General features: G+C 39.3%; 1 protein-coding gene and 1 long non-coding RNA gene across 2 annotated transcripts; one reads left to right on the top strand and one right to left on the bottom strand.

Moving 5' to 3' along the window:
- Positions 1-3,418: 3,418 nt before the first annotated feature.
- Positions 3,419-24,162, bottom strand: LOC124256620. The gene is made up of 3 exons (XR_006893010.1): positions 24,032-24,162; positions 9,906-9,911; positions 3,419-3,430 (listed from the first exon to the last, which is right to left on the bottom strand). It is a non-coding gene; the product is annotated as an uncharacterized LOC124256620 (long non-coding RNA).
- On the top strand, positions 12,000-15,747 carry LOC124256619 (E3 ubiquitin-protein ligase Midline-1-like). The gene is made up of 3 exons (XM_046690591.1): positions 12,000-12,025; positions 13,403-13,697; positions 14,369-15,747. The coding sequence occupies exons 2-3, from the start codon at positions 13,403-13,405 to the stop codon at positions 15,625-15,627; spliced, it is 1,554 nt and encodes a 517-aa protein (XP_046546547.1). The 5' UTR covers positions 12,000-12,025; the 3' UTR covers positions 15,628-15,747.
- Positions 24,163-24,753: the final 591 nt, after the last annotated feature.

Raw genomic sequence — 24,753 nt, 5'->3', positions numbered from 1 at the left:
AGCAGATCAGTAATTTTCTGTGTCGAACTCGTACGGCACGTTGACATCGTTGTGATCGTCCCGCGCTGGAGCTCACCACAAACGGAGATACCCTGGACGTGGGTTTTTCATGTTTTTAAGTCAATTTCGTAAATTATTGGTCTTGGGATGGAGTCAATATACATTTCTATAGACTGTCTTGTGATCACTGGGCCAAATAAAAACAGAGGACAATTCTCCAATTCATCCAAGAATCAAACCATTACTACATTTGTTACCCTTAGCCATTCAGTCTATCACAATTATATATATCACGGGGAAAGGGAAAAAGTGTGTCCCAATTAACTGAATACAGGCTACTGTCCGTGAAACTGATCAGCTCTGCTCACCACGACGTTCTTAAGCTTTCACATGACACGTCGTCATTGTATTGATGTTCACGAAACGTCTGTTGCAGTGATACTGGAGCATTTCAGAGAACTTCAGAGGTCCGATGAGGATGGAGCTTGTGGTTGTAGCACAACACCAGTCATCCCATCTTTTCTGTTTCATTTTGTAATTATAGCTAAATGTTTGATGCACCTTCTAGTCTTACTTTGATGAAAACATTTCTGTCAGCGTGTGAATGGGTTTGTTTTTACGCTACTTTGAACAGTATGTATGTTATATCAGTTTGTTTCACATTTACGGTCAAACTGGATACATGAATTATAACGTGTTAAAAATTTATGTTTGTGAATTTAATGGTTACGATCATTGAAAAGTCGAAGGTGAAGTTTGATAAAAAAAAACACCTAATGCAGGATATAAACTACATTCCTATTACAGAATATTTTATAAATATACTAAATTTCATTTCCATGGCAAATCAAACTTTAGATACAATGGGTGATAGACAGACATTTTGAGCATTCCCCTTTATATCAAGTATAACACAGAATCCTGTAATCAATATCATCAGCATCTGGTCATTTCTGAAATAATTGGTTTCTAAATTTGCTGTGAAAATAATTTCATTAGCATGTCGTTGCATCCGTCTCTGTCAGTCCTACCCCTGGCTTGTAATGCAATAATCGTGTATCTCGCGGCTAGACACTAACAATACAAACCCTTGCTATGGTGCTGCTCGTTGCAGCTTTGATGAAAACATGAATCCAGTCCCGCGTGCATTCAAACTGCACCATAACACAGAGCTCTCTAACTTTGAAGATCGGTTGCCTTGAATCGCAGATGAATGCAAGACAGTTGGCATTGACAAGTACTACTTCTGGGATCCTTAGAGTCAATATTCCTGATTTGAATTCAAAGGCTTGGTTCACTGCTTGTCTGCGTTCATGTAATCTGATCATGTAGAATATCAGACATGTGTTTGCAGATTGGGACCAAATGAAAATCAGAAACGTTTTTTTAGAAACATGTCATTTATCAAGTTATACAGTGCATGTTATCATTATGAGCAATATATTGGACCCATTCGCCACTGTAATAATAATAATAATAATGGTACCTCGTGATCTCTTGGCGCAGATCACGAGAGTGCCCGGGTTCTCCACCGGGAGCACAGCCCTTCTGACACTCTGGGTAATGCAGAAGGCTGCAGTGTTGGAGAGCCTTCATATTCTCCGGAAAGTTCTTGGTGGGTTCGACTAGGCAGCGTTTCCTGGGAGAATTCCCATTCACTGTCTGGGCTGCGTGTAGAGGGGGCAAGGGCCCTGAGCTGATGATGAGCCTCACGAACCTGACTGTGCCAGGATCACCCGAATTCTCTCTGCTGCATATTATCTTTAATCTGTAAAACATAATAATAATAATGAATTTACGGAGACTGTCCAACATCTTGTCATGGATGCCCTTCTTTGGCACAAACAGCATAACTTAAACGACATGATGGCTTGGCTCGTTGCTTTTACTATCGTCTCCGCCATTTGTCTTTGACTCCGAGGTCCATCCATGGTACGACCCTGAACATGTCCAGGGCGTCATGGAAAATGATGCTTTCAAACTTCTTTGGAATAAGCCCATAAACAGCCCCAGAAGAATTCCTGCCAACAAACCTGATCTTGTCCTTTTTGATAAAGCCAATAAATTTATTTATTTTCATATATTATATATATCCCTTTTGACAGCAACGTGATTGGCAAGATTGAGGAAAAGCATGATAAATATGCGGACCTCGCCTTTGAAACGTCTCGCTTGCCTCACAAGTACACTGTCGCCAGGCTCCCCATTGCTCTCGGTGCCCTTGGTTTGGTACCTCCTGATCACTTGGCGCAGATCAGGACAGTGCTGGGTTCTCCACCGGGAGCACAGCCCTTCTGACACTCTGGGTAATGCAGAAGGCTGCAGTGTTTGGGAGACTCCATATTCTCCGGAAAGGTCTTGGTGGGTTCGACTAGGCAGCGTTTCCTGGGAGAAGTCCCATTCGCTGTCTGGGCTGCGTGTAGAGGGGGCGAGGGCCCTGAGCTGATGATGAGCCGTACCAGCCTGACTGTGCCAGGATCACCCGAACCCTCTCTGCTGCATTTTCATCTTTAATCTGTAAAACATATAATAATTATGTAGCCACTTAAATAGCGCTGAACGCCTCGCCACTACGACATACTTTGATCTACCTAAAGTAGCTGTTTTATGACGTCATCCGTCCTTGTGTGGTGTCGCCAGGTTGAGAACAGCTCTGTATCACTTTCGTCTTTCCCCCAACATGAAACAGACACGTCTTGATATAAATTGAACTGTCAACTTCCTCTGAGATGTTCACAGTCCTCCTAATAATAAAAACCAACAGGAATAGGATATGACAAAGTAGTCATGGTTCACGCTGCCGTAACATATAGCCATGGACTAAACCTTTTTGGAAAATGCAGGTATTATACTGGCTATGTGCTATAATAATGTGGAAAAGGTATCAGTATTAGTTTATAAATATACAGACATAAATGAGGCCACAAATTGCCCTGGTGCTTTTGAAAAGATCTTGATTTAATTTAGTTACCAAATGTCATACATTTGCAACGTTTTATGATGACCCGTAGTATGTCATGAATGTATGATTTGAGATCAACTATGTTCATGATGCTAAAATGTAAATAACAACAAAGCAGTGAATATCAAGATGAGGCAATAAGGTCCGCAATTGCCTAAAGCCTGTCCCATCGCTGGCTCCTCTTGTACGTCTAATTTGTACCAATCATCTCTTACAGTATTCATGAGATCGCCCAATACTGAGAGATAAGCTGATTGATTTCGTGTTTACTGGTAATCGATAAGTAACTGCTTTCCATCGAGATGACACATGTCTGAACGTAGGCGATGTTGACACTAATCACATGTTGTACATCGCAGCAAATATTAACTGACTGGAATGGTCGAAGAAGAGCATAATATATTCTGATGGACTAACAGTTATTCAATATGTCATTTGGAGGTATTGTGATGAGGCAATGGCACTTTGCTCAATAAAACAGTGGGGGGAAATCCAATATGTCACATAAGGTAAATAACAGAAAAAGGCATTCAGTGTCGCTGTTCAAACTTTACCCATGCTATCCAAATGTGGTGCACAATGGTACACTTTCAGAAAATATTTCTTAACCATAATTTGAAAATGTATTGTTTATGTACATTTGTTCAGATTTATTAATTATATTCCAAGCACATGAGACAACCACATTTCCCTATGTGACGTTCCAAAATTTGTATATGTTATTGTATCTGTTATTGTTATTGCATTTGTTAAAAAAACTACTTTCCCCAAATATGTTATGTGGACAACTTCTTTCACGGACTCGTAAAGATCTAGCTTAGAATTCAGGAACCTATGCTTGTCGTAAGAGGCGTCTAACGGGATTGGGCGATCAGGCTCTCTGACGTGGCTGATGCATGTCATCGTACCCTAATTGCGCAGATCGATGCTCATCATATCAATCACTGGGTGGTCTGGTCCAGACACGATTATTTTCATACCGCTGAGTGTTGCGTTAACCAGCCAGCAAACAACCTAATGAAACGTTACAGAACATATATAACGTCCCGGTATGTGTATCACATATATTGTAAACACATCTAACTGAATCAGAAAGAAATGAAATAATCGGTAATAGGATGCACCAGCAAATCAACATTTGGTGTAATGTTTGTAAAAAGCGACCAACCCTTATATTGTAAAATAAGAAGCAACTTCGTATTGTCACTTAGTAAGGAATACTGGAGCTTCTATGTGTGAAAAATGATTTACGGACGAAGAATGGTTTATAAGACGAACATGTGGCTATTTCAAACCTTATTCGCGAAAGTTTAGAGCTCGAAAGCGGCTACACAGTAGTGACTGAAATAGTTACAGACCAACAAGTTGCAATCATGTGTTATGGTGGATATGATCTCCAACACCACGTGTCAACGCGTCATGCTCCTGGTCCTCAACCGGAATGAAGACACATTATTTACGAACTTCATAAGGAAAGAAGATACTTGTTGAGATATATCAGAAATTCACATGAGAAGTTTCTTGCCGAAGGCAAAATGTGCTCGAGTTATGTCGCATGACTTTGACATTTTGCTTTTTCTCGACAAATTATAGAAACATTTCTAATTTATCACAATTGATGAAACGCATGAATGTGACACCAAAGATCATGGTAAAATGTATTTGTGCACCTTAAGATTTGATCGAGATCACGTGACACTAACCATTTTTTGTGAGTTGGTGAAGTTCTATTCCTCTTGTTATGAGGCAGTGGTATACCTTGTGGTTCTACTGTTACATATTGTACTTGTAGATTGAGTCGGGGACAGTCGTGTGCAGTATTTAGACTTTGCCAGAAGTATCTCTATAAGGCTGAGAGGACATTTGTGCAGCAATTTTGTGAGGTATTATATACGGTAGGCTGGCTATTGCCTCTCATTTCAGATAACATCTCAAGATACCAGAATACCAGGATGATGTGTGATGATCATATATACACTGCCTAGGCCTAGTTGGAAGTTCGATTGATGTTGTTGAGACGTGAAAATTACCATCAGTGTCTTTCTGCTATAATCACTCCTAATGTGTTATATTACCTCTGCTGAACTGCACTGCAACACAAATTGTGTACGGTCATAGTGATACCTTTGTATTGATTTGTGTAGTTTAGACTCCAATTGTTATTTACAGCACATTTATTTGTTATTTACAGAACATTTATTTGTTATTTGTTTGATCATATTAATTTCTTTTACGGACTGATTCCGAATTACATGTCTAGTTTCAACCTGGCAATCAACACGTAACACTCTTTTGTATCAGAAATTCATTTGAACGTATTCTCTTAATGACGCGAGTACGTGTATTCCGATCTTCGAAAAAAACCTAAGATATATTAAAATGCAAATGCACAGAAAAGAAATGAAAATCGCTATCGTTATTAATATTTCAATTTGACAGCAACAAAATTATTGTAACTGTATGCGTTACTATCTACCCAATTATAACTGGTAAACATCATATTATAATCTAAGACTAAATTAAATAACTTATAACTAAGACATTAGAACATGTTTTTGTCGATGTTTTGTTAAAATATTCGCATATGTAATTGACTGAAAACAACATATACTCACACATATCTTAAAATATTACGGTGGAAGTTAATTTAGATAAATAACTAAAAAAATCCGGTGTTATGTTGAACACAGTCACAGACTAACTGAAGTCGGACGAATGCAGGTTGTTTAATGCTGCGCATGAAACTCACTTTAAAGTGCAATGTATCCTATTCTGCCAACGGCATTAATTATGATAAAGTGAGAATATTTATAACGCGCCTTTTTTCAGGCTAGATATCCTGCTCAAAGCGCACAATCTGATCATTATTACCCCGGATAACCCAAGCTGCCTGTTAGGCGCTAGAAGGTTAATAGTCTCACGACTTTTTTCACCGGGTACCCATTTCCTGCTGGGTGAACAGATGCAATTGTGAACAAACTCACTTGCGTAAGGTGAGACCACATGTATCACATGTGCTTCGTTGTGGGGCAGGACTCAAGTCCTAGAAACTCTCAGGAGTTAAGCTGCCAACACGGTCACCCATCCAAGGGCTATCCGAGCCCAACGTTGCTTAACTTCAACTTAATTTGTGACCTGAGCGCTATGCATAGGACCACGTGCCACCATCATTAACACAATGATCAGATAAAAGTGTCAATTTTAAAACACTTGAATTTGTACTGTCGAAAACTGGATAAAAAAACCACGTGCAGGCAACAGCTTTATATTTTACGGTTTGTCCAATAAATGCATTAATTAGATATCTCTTAGGTGGAATAGCATCAATCATGCTACTTCACACGATGCCATGACGTCATAATAGAATGACATTACTATTCTCACCCCTATTTCTCCAGAAATATACGGAACGGTTAAAGTGTCCCCTCATGTGTTCGATTCTCCACATGGGTACAATGTGTGAAGCCCATTTCTGGTGTCCCCCGTTATGATATTGCTGGAATATTGCTAAAAGCGGCGTAAAAACCATAATCAATCACACACTCACTATAAATATACTTACAGTCAGCAGGCCTCAGACTTTCATACTTTCATGGACGAGTGCTGTTTATAAAAGTTTCAGTATTTTCTTACAGCATACTGTTACAACATACTGTTTCTGAAATTAAAACGATCAACAATATAACACGTAACAACATGTGAGACGTTCATCATGTAGAACAAGAACGCCATTAATCTTGCTTTAAATGACATGGACTTCTGTATCCTTAAACATAACATCTATCTGTCACATTCTAAATTGAAAATCTGTTTTCATGTGATTAAAATTTTGATATATAGGTCAGACATGTTCCGGTTTCCTTTCCAATCAGATGCAAGTTAAAATATCATCGGCATCTGGTCAGTCCTGAAACGCTTGGTTGTGAACACGTGCTGTGAGAATGATTTCATTACCATGCCGTTTCTTTCATCTCTGTCAGCACCAGCCCATGCCTGTAAAACACTAAACATGAAACACACCGATAGTGAAGCCCACAGTTCAATAATAAGTGCGTGAGTTAAGAGTTATATTCACATCGGTAATATTTCACCCATTTAGTGACTAAAGCACGTCATACATTGATAATAAATCAAGTTATATTGTAAAATATGTCAACAAGGACAACAAAACAACTACATTATCACAGCAATAGAAATTAAAATTTGCATTTGATTATGAAAGTTACATTTATATAAACATTAATACAATACAAAGAAACGGACTGTAGATCACCAACAACTGAAGGTTGATCACCATACTAGGGACTATGGGGACTTACAGGAGTGAGATAGTTTAGTTTACTTTAAATATAGTTAGATAGTTAGGCGATATGGTGGGTAAAGCGTTTACTCGTCACGCTGAAGACCCGGGATCGATTACTCACATGAGTGCAATGTGTGAAGCCCATTTCTGGTGTTCCCAGCCGTGAAATTGCCGGAATATTGTTAAAGGCGGAGTAAAACCATACTCACTTTCTCCTGTATGTTGTTAGTGGTAATTGTCTATGAGATACATTCTATCGGGCATTACACAACGGTTGGCTGGTTTGTTGGTTTGTCGTGTAACGCCGCACTCAGCAATATTGCAGCTATATGGCGGTGGTCTGTAAATAATCAAGTATGGACCAGACAATCCAGTGATGAGCATCGATCTACGCAATTGAGATGCGATGACAATGTGTCAACCAAGTCAGCGAGCCTGACAACCCGATCCCGTTAGTCGCCCCTTCCGACAAGCATGGGTTACTGAACCACTTCTAACCCAGTTCTTTACGGGTTACACAACGGTAACAGAAGGACTCGTTAAGTTGCCGGTATAGAAACTATGTTATCTTTAAAGGAATTCTTGGAATTCACTGTTAGTGAAAGACATTCGTGATAGTCTCCATGGCTTCAATATTGTGGTAACACCTGGTGGAAAGGTATCAGTGTCAATTATTTTTAATTCACGTTACTGAAAGACGCAGCTTCTTAGATGTACCTCTTATCATTTTACTGCTTAATGTTTAACTATCTTGTCCAATTTTGTATTAATCTGTAAGATAGCATACGAGTAGCAATTCATTTTAAACTACTGAATGTCAAGGCTTCTAGAAAAATAAAATCATATTATATTGCAATTTTTCAAATATTTGCCGTTATACTCACCACCGAATATTTCTCGAATGTATTAGTTGAGAGTAATATGCTCGCCATCCAATATTTCTCAAATGTGTTAGCTGAGAATTTCTTCCTTCACTAGAAGTGAATTTTGAGATGGATATCCAGGCAAGTATATGTAATCAGCGTGGGCTCCATCATTCTGTGTGGTCCCTGCCCCGCGCTCGGCATTAATGGGTACAACAAGGACTGGTCGGCTCGGAGTCAGTATAATGTGTCTGAGTGGGGTATTCATGCTTCACTGCGGATTGGTATCTCAGTGGGCTAGCACTATAAAACCAGCTTCAGCTAGTACAAGCAGCCGCACATACACATACACACGCATGCACGTCGTCATATGAGCGAAATATTCTCAAGCACGACGTTAAACCCAATTCCACCACCACTCCATCATTCTGTCCAAATACGACACATGTATACAATGTACTTCTGAGGTTTTCAATCAATCAATTCCTTGCAAAATTCATGAGATACTTCCACATGTCCTCTACTGCTGACAGATAAACTGATTTGGTGGCGTTTACTGGCGATCAGCGAGATGTTGCATTAATTTCAATCTTGAGGCACATATGTGCAAGTAAGCGGTGATGATATAAATGTTGATCATATTTTGTCATTGAAAAAATATAAACTTGAATAAGAGACGCAGAGCGTACATATTGCATTGACCTTAACTGAAGTCGATGTGCATGAGTTGTGTTTGTGTAAATATGACATGAATGTAGTATCTGATATGTTCATGCGTCACACGTTTACTAAAGTTTGCCTCACTCGCCGAATTGTGAATATTTTCTGCGGGAAATACTAAATTACTATTAAGCCACAAATTATGTAACTTTTTCAAGGCATTTTTACTCGTTTTGCTCCTCCTTTCAAACACTCTTCTCAAATATCATGGATCCCTGGTGTATCTTCATAACAATCATATATGTAATTATACAACTCGACATTTAAAAAGAAAGAAAATATACAGCGTGCCCTAACGTATATCGGCTATGCAATTAAAACGAAGAATGATTATTGTAACTTTGCAGGATTTCTACATTGTAAACTGTTGTATAACATCCTTGCAAGAATTTCATATTGTCACATGCAATAATTTCATTTGTTTTGGACTGTGATGTACAACATGCAGATGAGAAAAAAATACTTAAAAAGAAAAAAACATCTCCATTGATGTTGTTCATGAAAACCAATCTACATTCATACTAAAAATATGAGGTGATGCTTTATAGTTGTTAAATGTCTATACGCTTGAGAGATGAATTTAATTTTTTAAATAAGATAAGTTAAACGATAACTTAGTACATACCAGTCCTATTTATGGTCTATATACGTGCAAGTGCATCTGGCAACTTACTGATGTCCAGAAGTGGTGTAAACGGTACTCAGTCAGAATGTACAGTGAGACCTCGGATATCCGGACACATTCATTTTTACGTAAATCGTCCGGATAATTGAATATCCGGATATCTGGATTTTTGGATTTCATACACCTCAAGGAAAATCTACCAGCTCATGTTCTGGTATGGACATTAGCTCTGACTTTTATTCATAATATTTTTCGTTTGCGAACTAAGGGACCAAGACAGTTCGATTATGTTGCAATATATCTAACAGCGACACGCACCGTTTTCTTAAATTTGATTCATCTGACCTTCATTGTCAAATTGCCAATTGTGAAATGGAACTGATTTGAATTGAGACCTTCAGTATGTCCCGTATTGTATGAAACGTAACTGACCATTGACTTACTATCTACAGACGTACACGTACAATCGATAATGAACACATCCTGAATCAAACAAGGGAGATAAGTCCGTAAAGGAATCGTTAGTAAGAAGGCCGGAATATCAGTATGAACGAAATGCTACTCTGTGAGAACTGTGCCATTGTCAGAATTAAGGTGACAAATGCGTTCTCTTATATATTCCCAGCACGTTTGCAAACACACAGGGGCATTCGTACACTGCTTTAAATGTTTGTCGTCATGCAGTTCTTAACGAAGATTAATTTACAGCTTTTGTACACGTCTTGTAGAAATTTGCATTTTTAACCAGCGAGTATGCCCTGAATCAACTCCCTGTTACCTTTCATAGAAATAACACAATGTATGTACGACCTACAGTAAACTACGTTTATGTCGAACACGCTTTTGACGAACTGACATATAACGAACTATATATATAATCACTGTTCGACAATGACCACTTGGCCACTGAAGTATGACGTTGTGGATGAGGCTGGCAGGATTCGATCCTAACGGTTAAATTGAGAATTCTTTGTGTTAGTCGGGACTTGCATCTTGGACAGTGGCTAGTTAGGTTACCGCCTCGCCAGTGCTTTAATACCATGTAGTTTTCATTTCGTATCACGAATAAAGGGTTGTGGTCTCAGTGAAGGACTTATATATTTGCAGATACAGTTAACGCAACTAAACAGCCCTGTATATATGTTTGAAACCCAGAAACACCAGTTTAATGCTGACAAACTTAAGATCATCTTCAGGAATGACGGATTAACAAGCTCTTGATGTATAGTCGTTGTACCTGTAATTTGTCAAGACTGTTTGTCCATGTTAATATGTGGATTGTACAGCGGTAAATTGAACCGATTAGTTTTACACTTGACAAGCTATAAAACTCGCAAGACGGTGAAAACAGAACCAGGTTATGCGTTACACAAAGACCCTCAATGGTCTAGGGGAGGCAATTCTGCAATAACGATATAGAAGCATCATAAAATCCCACGTTAGACCACCGTGTCAGTGGATTAGGTTTTGCTCTCGATACAAAGGAGTGTTGTTCGTCTTTTGCATGTTGGTTTACGATTTAGATATTACAAGAAGTTTTGTTTGAACAACCGAAATCGTTTTATGTCTCATATATCCGAATACGTAGAGAGCTGGAAATTACTGTTCCAGGTAATTAACATATGTTATTGTGTATACATATATCATAATTAGATGTTCGTGAACCTAAAAGTCAGTAACATAATCTGAGACATTTATATCAGATAACATGTACTCCGTATAGGTTTCTAATTATAGCAAAACCGGTTAATACTCCGCATTCAAATGTTCTTTTTACTGTATAGTTTAGGGATTTGGTTGTCAAAACAAGAGTAATGATTGCATCATCGCAACTGATTGATCATCGGAATAGATAGGGGAGCATCAGTGTCAGGCTTAGTGAAAACGTTTCAAACCCAACAAGAACACACGGAAGTACTATTTTTTAAAGAAGGACCAATTTTCACCTGTACCCCCGAGAAAAAATATAAAAATACTGTACGGAAAATATCAGTCAAGTTCATTACATACAGTGATGTAGATCAGATTGTTATCTTACACACCTCCATTTGTTTGTAAATATCGCATCCAAGACCACTACTGACATGAGATCGTGACTTCTTCCTGACATTTAATTAAGGACTATTAGAGTGAGAATGGTCTTACGCCATTTTAAAACAATATTCCAGCAATACCACGGCGAGGGACACCAGAATTGGGCTTCACAAATTGCACCCATGTGGGAAATCGAACCCAAATCTTCCGTGTGACGAGCGAACGGCTAAACCACGAGGCTAACTATCGCCCCCTCAGTGTCATGAAAGTCTACTAAATTTGTACAGAAGCAAAGAAAAAAAATTTCAACACTTTAATTACAACAAATTACAAACGCCATATAAAACATTTAATACCTATCTCAATATATCAAGCATATAATCCCATGTTTTAAGTCGAGGAGTGAAAACTGAAGTAGCATATATATACACGCATCAATCCTATACACAACCTGTTACATGCAGGCATATATTTCAGGGGGCACAATTTACATCGACACCGGTCGTTATTGCGTCAGGGTAAGTCCGGTTATGGTTCGCGGATCGGTTGTTCTCATTTTCATGTAATTCTCATGTGTATTGAGATATAATGCTTGAAGTATTGTTAATAAGTGTTCCAAGACTCGAATGATGTGTTTAAACATTCAAAATTATCATTAATTATCTAATTGATAGGTTTGTTGTTTCCCGGAAATGTCCGTTCTGTCCTAGTTTCGGTTTGATAAGAGCTCATAGCCATGCGTCGCCACGGATGTTGTAATCTGTAACCTATTTACACCAGCTATACACGGCTCGGTGGCCAAATGTGCTATAGCGATGCTTTATGTTTATGCACATGAATGTGTAGCTGTACACAAAGCCTGAGTGAGAGAGTTAAAATGTGACGTGGCATCGGCAATGTTCCAGCCATATATCTAGACCGTGTTTACAGTGGATACAACAATGCATAGTTACACAAAGTTACATTCCAAAGAAAGATTTCATGTACATTTCTTAACGTGAATATATTATCATTTTAACAATACTCTTTACAATACTGTAGATAATATTGTAACAGTATTATTAATTATATAATTTAAAAATGGGCTGTAACATGAGCCAATGCTGTTGTTTGTGTGCAGAGCTGCACGTATATATCCCTGTGGGTTATGAGTAACATCTTTGCGAGCAAGTACTGTAATTCCGATAATGTATGCTAATATAACATTAATGAACAGGAAATACAACAAGGTTTAAGCGATGTATATGAAACACCCCTCACATTTCACTTCATGTAATACTGCGGATTACGATTCAAACACCGTGATGTTGAACTGTATTTCGTTCGATACTTCGTTCGCTTTCATACTGTATATTTATTTAAATGTGTGTGATGTTTATGGATAAAACTGCACAATGTGCAGAATGCAGAATGCTGCAAAAAATCAAAGCTACAAACAGTTACGATGTGCCCGTTCTTTCATATTAGTTTGAAAACACGAAAATCAGAATACTGACTCACTCTCACAAAGAACCGTCCGGGTTAAAATTGGCCTTCAGTAACCCATGCTTGTCGTAAGAGGCGACTAACGGGATCGGGTGGTCGGGCTCGCTGACTTGGTTGACACATGTCATCGGTTCTCCACTGCGCAGATCGATGTTCATGCTGTTGATCACTGGATTGTCCGGTCCAGAGTCGATTATATACAAACAACCGTCATGTCGCTGTATGTTGCTTGAGTGCGGCGGTAATACAAAAATACATAATGTTTAGGAGTGGAGACGAATGGGGTGTGTTCATATTCTGGAACTGTCCTTGTATACATGTATATGTGATAAAGTAACTCTGAAATCCGCCATTGGATCAACTTGGATCAACATATAACGTCACTGTTTAAAGTTCTGATTCTAATGCAGATGGCGGCGGCTGCAGTCAAACTGACTGACGAGTTCTTGCGATGCACCATTTGCACCGAGGTCCTACAGGAGCCATGCACACTTGTCTGTTATCACACATTCTGTCGGAAATGTGTCGTCAACTACACCAAAACTAAACCCGAAGCCATCAGTGCCAAGTCTCTTCTGTGTCCATTCTGCAGCAAGATGACGAAAGTGTCTGAGCCTGACAAACCAGTGGAGGAATGGGCGGATGACGTCAAGCCAAGCTTTGTCATCCAGGGACTGTTGGACTCCTTTGGTCCAGGATCTAAAGGTGAGGATGTATCGGCTCATCATAGATCATCGGCACTGAGAAATAATGTCCTGTGCTACGAGACTAGATGACGTATTTGATAGTGAATTAGAGAAGTCGAACAAAATATTAAAAAAAATGCAATGGAACCGGATATTACATTGGCAATTGCACACTTTTCTAATTATTATCTGCTCATCTTTCCGTAAAACCTGTTATCATCTTCATTCAATATATAGTGAGTTATTGTGTATCCAGAATCGTACGATGGACCCTACTTTAGTATATTTTTTTAAATAGAGATTTCTATTTTATTATTGATGTTTAATAAACCATTGGCCTGCTTGTCGCGAACGGCGTTAATACTGACTTTGTTTTTCATATATCGTACAAAAAATGCCTAAAGGCTAATCGACGTTTTGTATCAAAACGTTTTGGTCGGTCGGCTAAAACGGACATAATGAACGCATTTTCATTTTTTCATTTGCCATTCATTATTTACTGGCGGTCTTCAGGCAGATAAAATATTATCACACCAACATATTCCACCAAGAATAGTTCTCAGTACTTGTGATCAGGTAACGCTAACTTTCGTGTCTCAATTACGAAGATCGATTCTTCTAATGCGAACCTGTCAGCTGTCTGGTCCAGACTCGGTTGTAGTGAGACATGGTGTTTTTCCTTGTTTTCAGACATGACGAACTGCCAGTATTGTAAAGAAATAGGGAAGGCAACTCCAGCTGTTTCCTGGTGCTCCGTTTGTGATGACGCAGTCTGTGAAGAATGTGCAGCAATGCACAAACGAATTCCAGCAACACGGAACCATGAAGTTATCATTTTTACAGGAGATACAAAAACCTTGCAAAAGCGAAAGGTAATGTGCGAAGAGCACAAAAATGAATGTATTGAGTTTGTTTGCAAAGACTGCAAAAAGCTGATTTGTCAGAAGTGCTGCATAGTCTACCACAGGAAATGTTCATCTGTTGTCACAATTGAATCAGAGCTTACCGAGATGAAGACAAAACTGATGACAAAAAGGAAGTCGTTGCTTACAGACGAACAAATGAGGAAGGACCGAGTCAGAGAACAGAAACTAAGACTCACTGAGGTCAGTGAATCATCGTCAGAACTGGAGTCACTGATTCGGTCGTCCTGTGACATGGCCAGAGAAAAGATTAAACAGAAGGAGAACACACTCATAAACAAACTGAAAGAAGCTACAGAAATTCACCTTGGACAGCTAAAAGCTGACATCAAGGCGGGAGAAATGTCAATCCAGATGTACCACCAGGAGGTCGAGCTGATAGACAAGGGTCTGGGGACTGAATGTCAGGTGGACATGTACCGATTTTGTCAGTGGTTTGAGGAGGAACGTCAAGAAGAGGCTGTAGTCAACGAGACTGTGGACAAAATCATTTATGAACAGGATATGGACAAGCTTGTCAATGTTCTAGACAATCTACCACTGGGAGACATTGAGGTTGTGTATAAGGGTAATGAGATGCATGGTGATGGTGTGTTTGATGTGAAGGGAACGCCTGTCTTACATAATACAATAAACATTAGGTTACCATCTGACAACTCCTCGTCCACGCCCTTGGATGTAATGGTGATGGTGGTCAACAATACGCATACACTGGTGGTCATAGATGATGGGAATGGAAATCTGAAGTCCTTCTACACTCGGAATAATAAAGCATGTCAAAGTAACATTGATGTTGGAAGTCGGCCATGCAATATAGCGAAATTGTCAAACAATCAGGTGATTGTATCTATTAGCAATGAACGAAAGCTTGTAACGGTTGGCGTCACTCCAGACCTTGTGCATCTCTCAACGATCAACACAAGCAAACATTATTATGGTTTGACTGCTCTGACATCGTCAACACTAGCGGCCGGGTCTCTGTCCCTCCGTGTGTGGATATTATTGATGCGGCGGGGAACGTTCTGAGGTCGTTTATGCCGATTGTAGATAGGGTACCACTGGTCAAAAGACCCTATTACCTCTGTACGTCGAGGAAAGGGAACATCCTTGTGTCTGACGAAGGAACCAGGCGTATATTGTGTTTGACACCTGAAGGAGATGTCCTGTTCAAACTCCACCATACAGGAAATGAAATCATTCAAGACCCTCTTGGTATCACAAGCACGAACTCTGGTGACATCCTGGTTGCGGATTGCTTAGGGCACAGGATAATACATTTGACTGAGTCGGGAGATTTTGTGAGAAACATACTGACATCAAAGGAGGGTATAAACTATCCCCGTGGAATTTGTGTAGATGAACGTGGTCGCCTTTACATATGTTACCTCCAAGAAGGCACGATCAAGGTGTTCTCCAGTATACAATGACAATTACCACATCATGAATCAGAAATATAAAGTGTGTTTCTGTGATCACAAGGTTTAGTTAGAAACACCGTACAGGTAGAATCAGATTGAAGTAGATTAATTTTTTTCTAAGACACGCATGGTTTGTGACATAATTTCAAGAGTTAAACCCCAGATGTAGATTTTAAACATTACTTCATGTCTTTCGTTATGTGGACATCTCGATTGTCAGATGGACTTTGGTGTCACTGCAGAGCCTTGGCAGACTTATACAGAAAGATATGCGCATGGTGACGGGATGTTTAGTCTGTGCTATACATTGGCCAAATTATTCATCACGGGCTGTGAAAAGAATACAACACAAAATCAAAACAAACAAGAAACCAACCTGAGTGGATATAATATATTGGTGTCCCTCGCCGTGAAAAATCTGAATCCTGAATTTTAAGTTGTTTAAAACGCTTAAATACAAAAGCTTTGCATTTTGTTACACACAGTCGACATTTCAAAACACAATTATGAATAGACCAATAAATTGTAGATTGAAATGTTCATTGAAACAAATTCTTATGACAAAAATGTTATTCAGACTGTTCTATCAACATCAGCAGAAATATTGTGCTGCTGGCTGATATCAAGCCGTAGAGGCTGGGAAGCATTCTGCACGTACACACTGTTTCAGATGTTTGTGGCAAATGTTCCAACTGTATTACACTCTTTATGAATTATGGGTGAGTGGGTGAGCTTAGTTTTGCGCCGCTTTTAGCAATATTCCAGAAATATCACGGCGTCGGACACAAGACATGGGTTTCATACATTGTACCCATGTGGGAATCGAAACCAGGTCTTCGGCATGGCGAACGGACGCTTGAACCACTAGGCTACCCCACCGCCCACTCAAAATGAAGCATGACCTGCAATTAAACTCAAATATTCAATTATTAATTCACCTCAAGTTTTGCCAAGTCAGGTGATGAAGTAAGAATATTTGTAAAAACGTCGTGTTTCTCATAGTAATGAGGGCGGTGGGTTAGCCAAGTAGTTAAAACGTTCGTTCGTCACGTCGAAGGCCCATGTTCGATTCCCTACATGGGTACAATTTGTTAAGCCCATTTATCGTGTCCGCCGCCGTGATATTGCTGTAATATTGCTCAAAGCAGAGTAATACCACACTCACTCACTCACTCATAAAAATGAAGTTGACATCTATACATTCTTGAGATCACCTTTTATGTGTATCACGTTTTATGTATTTTTAAATGCCGTTCAAAGACTTTGTTTCTTGATAGTTTCATTATAACATCAGTATGCTTACCAATAACGGATATCTAGTCGCCCAAAGCGAAATCCCCTGAGGAGGCGCTAATCCATCGCTAGCGCCTACTTTTGTTTAGATCAGATTTAAGAGATTAACATTGTATGTTGCTCGTCCAATGATATTAAAAAGAGAGAACTATGCCATGACGATACATGGTCCTTTGAACTGAGAGACACATTTTGCCAGCTTCATTCTTGGTCAATAAAACACAAACCGCCTTAGACGTTACACGGTTGGTGTGTCATTATAGTAGCTGCAAGGAATAGATGAGAAAAAGACATTTGCAATTATGTGGTGTCAATGTACTACATGTGACCTTTCTCGAACGTAGTGATGTGGCGTGGTGTGTTCATCTTCCTGTGTTTTGAGGGAACAGGGGCAGCGTTCTTTGGAGACAGAGTGCAAGCAATCAAAGGTAGTATTTTTGTAACATGACTTTTTTTTCATACGTGGATGGATTCACACGTTTTATTGATGTCGATGAACATAACATTGTATATCTGTAAAGGATATGGGCTATAGATCGCCAACTCCAAAGCTAGAACACCACACTGGGGACCATGGGGCCTTGCAGAACTTTTTCTATCTACATGGTACACCGACTGTATTGATAACATCACACTACTGACAATTATTAGAGAGTTAAGAAAACTTTAAAAACAGACAATCATATTACGATTAAAATCACGTAAGATGAAAAATACTTTGAATGAATTGAGACATACCCGAGTAAAGAAATATTATTTCCTATCTAACAATTAACAGTGTTGATATTGGATTTTATCGCATAGGTACATGTGAGACACAAACGTGTATAGAAAGCCCCATATGATTGAAAACAGCTTGATGTATGTTGTTCAAAATGTCAACCAAAGGTAAGTGTCACTGGCAGGTTCTTGCCCCGTCGTAACTGTCTATCCCTCTCATCCAATATATGTTCTAAGGGTGAGAGGTATTGAGACACAGAAGGATATAGCAGTACACCAGTGTTATATTGCCTCCAAGAGTCTCTTACAAGACGTTAAAGTAGTGGGCTGCCATTATCCTGCAGCAAAGTTCCGTTCCGTTGCTGCATTTGCATTAAGGGTACAAACCGAATTTGAAAGATAACGTCGCCTTCGGGTACATGTACGCCATTCAAATCGGTTGTGTGCTCATATATGTTTCGATGTCACACAAATCATTACACTTACACTCCGAAATTGCTGACATCGAGCATCGCAATCGTCGCTGTTCTTCTTGGCCCCTGGATACCAGAACACAACAATCAGAGCTGTCCCGATGAAACCTTGATTCATCTGTGAACAACATATTGTCAAGGACTTGCACCAATGAAGAGGAAGGACAATGACGTCGGGTGTGGGATGCTTTACTCCCTCAAACGGATGTGAACGGTCCTGCCACTAACTGGTCTCAACGAGGACCTGCCAGAGCTGTTAATGTGCCAGTTTGGTACCAATTCCTCAGAGGCACGAACCAAACAAGGCTGTCCTGTTGACATCCTTGGGAATTCGTATTGTACCTTTAATATTCGCAGCAGGCCTACGATGTTGTAGAAGTTGAAAACTTGTCATCACGTAAGATTCATTCTCTTTTGAAATATGTTTTTATAAGTCCCAATTAACTAAGCAAACTTTGTGTGATGTTCACAATAAAACATTCTCGTGTTTTAGAAAACACACAGACATAGCACCTGTGCGGCATGCTTTAACGCATAAATTGTGAATCGCGACATTGAAGTAAAATGTCTTTATGAAGATGAATTAAAAGATACAATAATCAAGTTCGATTAACAAATATATTTTTATTGAACACTGTACGAAGCACAGCTTCTTTATTCCATTAGTAGCTGGCTTCAAACTTGCTTCTCGCCCATATCTGTCTCTTCCCATGTATCTGTAACTGTAACTGTAACTGTAAATGTATCCGCTTTTTAACGCTATAGCTGCACACATATTTGAATGTGTCAATACGGATATGTACCAGCATATGCACGTGGCTGTATGCATCTGCTGACGAATGTACCTTTCAGTTAGTTATCCATTATGTCGACATTCCGTGTAATACCATTTTTCTTAAGCGAGTTTTTTACTCTCCAACATAAATTGATAGAAACTGCCTACAGTTTGATGACTCTCAGCTTTCCGCGAGTCAGGCAAGGTCTAATAACGCTGTGATAAGGTATTAGCATTGTGTCGTCATAACTGTAAACCATTATGACGTCATACGTCTAGCGGTATTACACTAGTGTAATATTGCCGTAAAAGTATTACACTGCAGTATCTTCCGCATGCAAGTAATAATTCAAAATACATACTACGAGTACCTTCGTGGGACACACCTTTTCAGAACTCTCATGGCTAACTACGAGGGGACCAAACAACTTGTCCAAAGACATGCCAGAGGAACTCCACCTAATGCTCCATACTCTGCAGGAGTCTATGGATCTGACGATGACCCTTAGTCCAGTCAACACAGTCAACATGCCCGTGTACACCATCCACAACGTTGAAGGCGTCTTTACATCGACTTATAGTGAGCCGGTAAACGAGGTGAGGTTACAAATTACAATAGTGATGTGGGGTATAACTGCAATTCGAATAATCTTCAAGGGGCATTAAACACGACACATGTTGCTCAACGATTACAATGAAAGATTGAGCAAGTATGGTTTTATGCCGCTTTTAGGAATATTCCACCAATGTCACGGACGATAGAAACAGGCTTCATAAATTTTTCCCATGTGGGAATCGAACCCGGGGTTTTGGTGAGACGATGAAACACATCAACCTCTAGTCTAGCCCACCGTCCTTAATAATGCAACATGAAACGTGTCAATATTGATCAGTCAGATTTATGGGGTGGAGTTAGGGTTTAGAGACTCCCTCAAGAATGCCCCTATAAAAGACGGACATCGGACAGAAAGCCAATACAGGCTTATGAAAATCTGGACTTCTGAGCTTAACGTTGCAAAAAGGTCAAAGCCACAAAACGTTATCCTGGGCCCATCCTTTCATATCAATTAGTTTGGGGTTGAAAAAATAAATTCAGAGTATTGACACACTGTCAACAAAGAACCATGTCGGACAATACATGCCACCGCCCTCGCTCTTCCCTCAGTCGTTTGTACGTATCGATTATAATAGGAGGTCGTGGCTGGATCAACGTGAAGCTCTGTATAATGAAATGTTGACGTAGTGTTTTCGTAAAATGGAGCATGCTCAATGGTCAACATTTGTGAAAAGTAAACACAAAAGATGGATCAACTGGAATATTGCTCGACATGAAGGGAAAGTTGACTATAGGAAAGTTAAAATCATCAAAAGTATACCCTTGACAGTTGAGTCAAGGTTTCATCTGGACAGCCATATTCTTGTATATAAGCTTATGGAGAGGTTGTTTCGTTTTGTTGTGTTTTAACACGCTCAGTGTGTATACATAAATCACAATATGAAATCCAAGTTGAGGTTGGTAAATCTGTGGAGGGATTTGGGTATTTGAGGGTTATTGAACGACTTTTCCTGGGGATCTCGTCATCAGAATTACTTCATAATGCTATTCTTCTTGGCCCCTGGATACCAGACCACAACAATCAGAGCATAATGCTTAGAATTAGAACGACGGATAAAATTAGGATTCATAATAAGCTAGGTGATATAGCTTGTCAGATTTATGAAATTCCGTACCACATTATTATGCATGCTTTTAGAAAAAGTTAAAGTTACAGCAATACCGAAATATACTCAATACCTCTCCATGTCAAGTCATCTCCTTCCATCTCCATCTTTAAATCAAGCCTCAAAACATTCTTGTTCAACCACAACTAAATCTTATAATACTTCTTCCTGTATATAGTGTACATATTTACTATTGCGCAAAGAGCATGCCCTTGAGGTGTGGAGTTACTACTGCGCTCTACAAATGTCCATATTATTATTATTAATATGTAGCTCTGCTTAAGAATCAAGGTTTAATATATTCCCCAACGTGTGTACAGTGAGGTAAAATATGCAGTTGGGGTATAAATCAAGTTTGATTCAAAATTGTCCGTGCATCCTCATTTTCATTATGGGGCGGAGGGGTAGTCCAGTGGTTAAATCGTTCGATTCCCCACATGGGTAGAATGTGTGAAGACCATTCCTGGTGTCCCCCGACGTGATATTGCTGGAATATTGCAAAAAGCGTCGTAAAACCAAACTCACTCACTCAGGCACCTACGCACAAAATTAAGGTGGGATTAAAATACCTGATAAATTAAACCACTCATTTTCATTGTAACATGCAACATGCTGTGACGTGTAGTAGTGTTCCATGTAAAGATTTCTCCGCATCAAAATGCATATGCCTTTCCCTACTTGCATATTCATCTTTTCAGCATTGTGGGTTATATCGAAACAAAAAATACTCTGGAGCTTTTGTGTGTAGACAAGATGAGGATGGTCAGTTCGACATTGTAAGTATTCACCAAACTTTATGTATTCTTAGTCCAGTATTACACACAGATCTGGTTCCTAGTATGGTGATCTACCTTCAGTTGTTGGCGATCTATAGCTCGTCTTATATACTGTATTGTCTTCTTTAATTGGAATGTTTTAGCTTTGCTCGCTAGTTTTATATTCATAGCTGTGATTCTCTAGTATTTTTACTGTCCATCGTCGACAGATTTTAATCTTCAAAATGTTTTCACTTTTTATCGTATAAATTGTTTTCGTCACGATATGGCTGAGATATTGCCGATGTGACGTTAAATATTAACTCACTCACTCACTCACTCACACACAGATCTACGGGTAAGTTTTGATAATGCCCCTTAAAATGTCTTTATGTTTTATAGTAACGCTTCCTGAACGTTTCTGTTTGTGCAGACAGGTACCTTATACCTACTATGTTTTCAGTGCTTGAAGTGTCTAAAGTAACAATCAGAAAGTAGGAAAAGACCAACAGTTTGTAAACATGAGACATGTAAAATGAGACAATGTTATTATCAAGTTCTTTTTCAACGATTTCACTGATAATTACCACGTTTTGTGATACAAACGGAAAAACCAAGTCAGTCTTCCTTTATGTACAATGTCAAGGATATATTGAGTTCTTCTTCTCACAGATGGGCACAATGCTAATTCATGGAAAAAAAGTACTGCTTGTGGCCTGCAGATACGAACACCGCTAACAAAACACACTTTCACGTTCTGAGACACGTGGAAGAATCCCACGAACGCACAACGGATTACCTCATCAGAAATACTTCTACAACACGCAGGGGTAAAAGTCATATAATTTATGTTGCGAGTGTACTAACGTTATCCCTGTTCTTTTTTACGAATATTAGACACAGCAGTTATTGCTGGCCCTGTTGTCCTGACTGACTGACTGAGTTTGGTTTTACGTCGCTTTTAGCAATATTCCAGCAACATCACGGCGGGGGGACACCAGAAATGGGCTTCACACATTGTACCCATGTGGGGATTCGAACCCGGGTCTTCGGCGTGTCGAGCCAACGCTTTAACCACTGGGCTACCCCAACGCCCCTTGGCCCTGTTGTACATGCAGATGCAAAAATATTTTAAATAGAAATCATGAGGCATTGCTGTGAATGAGTGTGATTTTACGCTGAGTAGCAATATACAGTCGAGCACCGTTGTGTCGAACTCTGATAATTCGATATCTCAATATAGCATCAACGTGCCAGCAAAATCCTTCATAATTTATCATTATTCAAGCTCTTTTAACTCGATACGAATGCCTCGATATTTCGGATATCTGGATATAATTCCATGGTCCCAACAAGCAAAATTACCCTTTTAACTCAATATTTGCAAAGAAACTCGATATTCATCTACCATTCATGGGCAAGTATCCCTCTGAACTGAAGTTGTTTCCACACGTTGGCACACGGTGCGGCATGAATCAAAGGGATGCGGTAGCGTAAATATACATGAAATCTACTTTTTGTTTTGTTTTCTTTCATAGTGATATGTGATGACATGCCCTGATCGGATGTCTCGAAGTTCGGATAACTCGATATGTTTTCTTGATCCTATGAATATCGAGACAATGGTGCTCGACTATACCAGCAATGTCACAACAGGTTTTACCAGAAATATGGTTTACGTATTATAACAACGTGAACCTGAGCCCACGAGGCGATAAGCTTATAATTTTACAATCAAACTTAACCATGTTGTACAATAATACCGATACCATCAAACTATGTTATTCTTACAAGCATTGTTATTAATAATACATTTTTACGATTGAAAAGCATTTTCACATAACATTTACAAATTCGCATTTATTGGATAAGGCACTAGCATTAGTAGCTTAGCTTCACTATCTATACCTCCATGAATGACTCTGACCATGTTAAATATACAGCGTTAGTCACACTCTGCCTGAAGGGGCTATTACTCGGTTTACTGAGACGCTAAACCTTGATTCGTTTTATTTACCTCTAAATAGGCCTGTGGCCATAATATTCGGAATCACTGAATCCAAGGTCACAGGATTTGTATTTTTAATTTCACTTGTGTTGTTGTGTGCTATGATGACACAATGCCAATTAGAAAGTGGTCAAATCTAACATATGTATTATTTGGGATTACACTTTCTTAGTAAAGTACATATTCTAGTACTTTTTGGGTTGAGTCCAATCCAAGATTAGAACCCACACCCTCAGAGTCAACCCTCAACCCCAAAAGTACAAGACTAGCTTTCGGGCGTGGGAGCCGTACCAATTTACGCTTATCAGAGGGGTACACATAGTCCACAGTCTAGACTACCAGTTGTCCGACTTCCATTTTGTGGTAGTTGCGATGGCTGAGCGGGTTAGGCGGCTGACTTTGACTGCTGGCGATTAGGTGCCTGATCTCTCAGAAAGTGTGGGTTCGAATCCCGGATGGGACTCAACCCAAAAAGGAATAGAATCTGTACTTTACATAGAAAGTGTAATCCCAAATATAGCATATGTTAGACAAGAAGTCGGAAACTAAATATTGGCTCCCTGCCATCTTGAATGCCGATGAAATCATTAACTCAGTCATCTCTCTCTCTCTCTCTCTCTCTCTCTCTCTCTCTCTCTCTCTCTCTCTCTCCCTCCCTCTCTCTCTCTCTCTCTGCCTCTCTCATAATCAGGCTCATTACTTTCAGAAATGCGTGCCCCGCTCCCTCTGATGACACAGACCTACACCGTGGAACTCGTGATTTATACCGACTACAAAGATTACACAAAGTAAGGTATATGGACGCATGTAAAAAAGTAAAAAGAGATAATATATAGCAATCGATACTATAATCACGTTACGAAACAATCCAAGCAAACGTGCTTTATCGTGCAATTATGTTTAATAAATTATCTGATTTTGCGTTACATAATCCACCATATTGCGTCATTTTCATTATTTCGTGACACCTTCCCTTTAGTATCATTGC

Source organism: Haliotis rubra, unplaced genomic scaffold (assembly GCF_003918875.1).
Source record: "Haliotis rubra isolate DU_JTF1 unplaced genomic scaffold, ASM391887v1 Scf631, whole genome shotgun sequence".
Classification (NCBI taxonomy): Eukaryota; Metazoa; Mollusca; class Gastropoda; order Lepetellida; family Haliotidae; genus Haliotis; species Haliotis rubra.
This window is presented reverse-complemented; position numbering and strand designations above follow the sequence as displayed.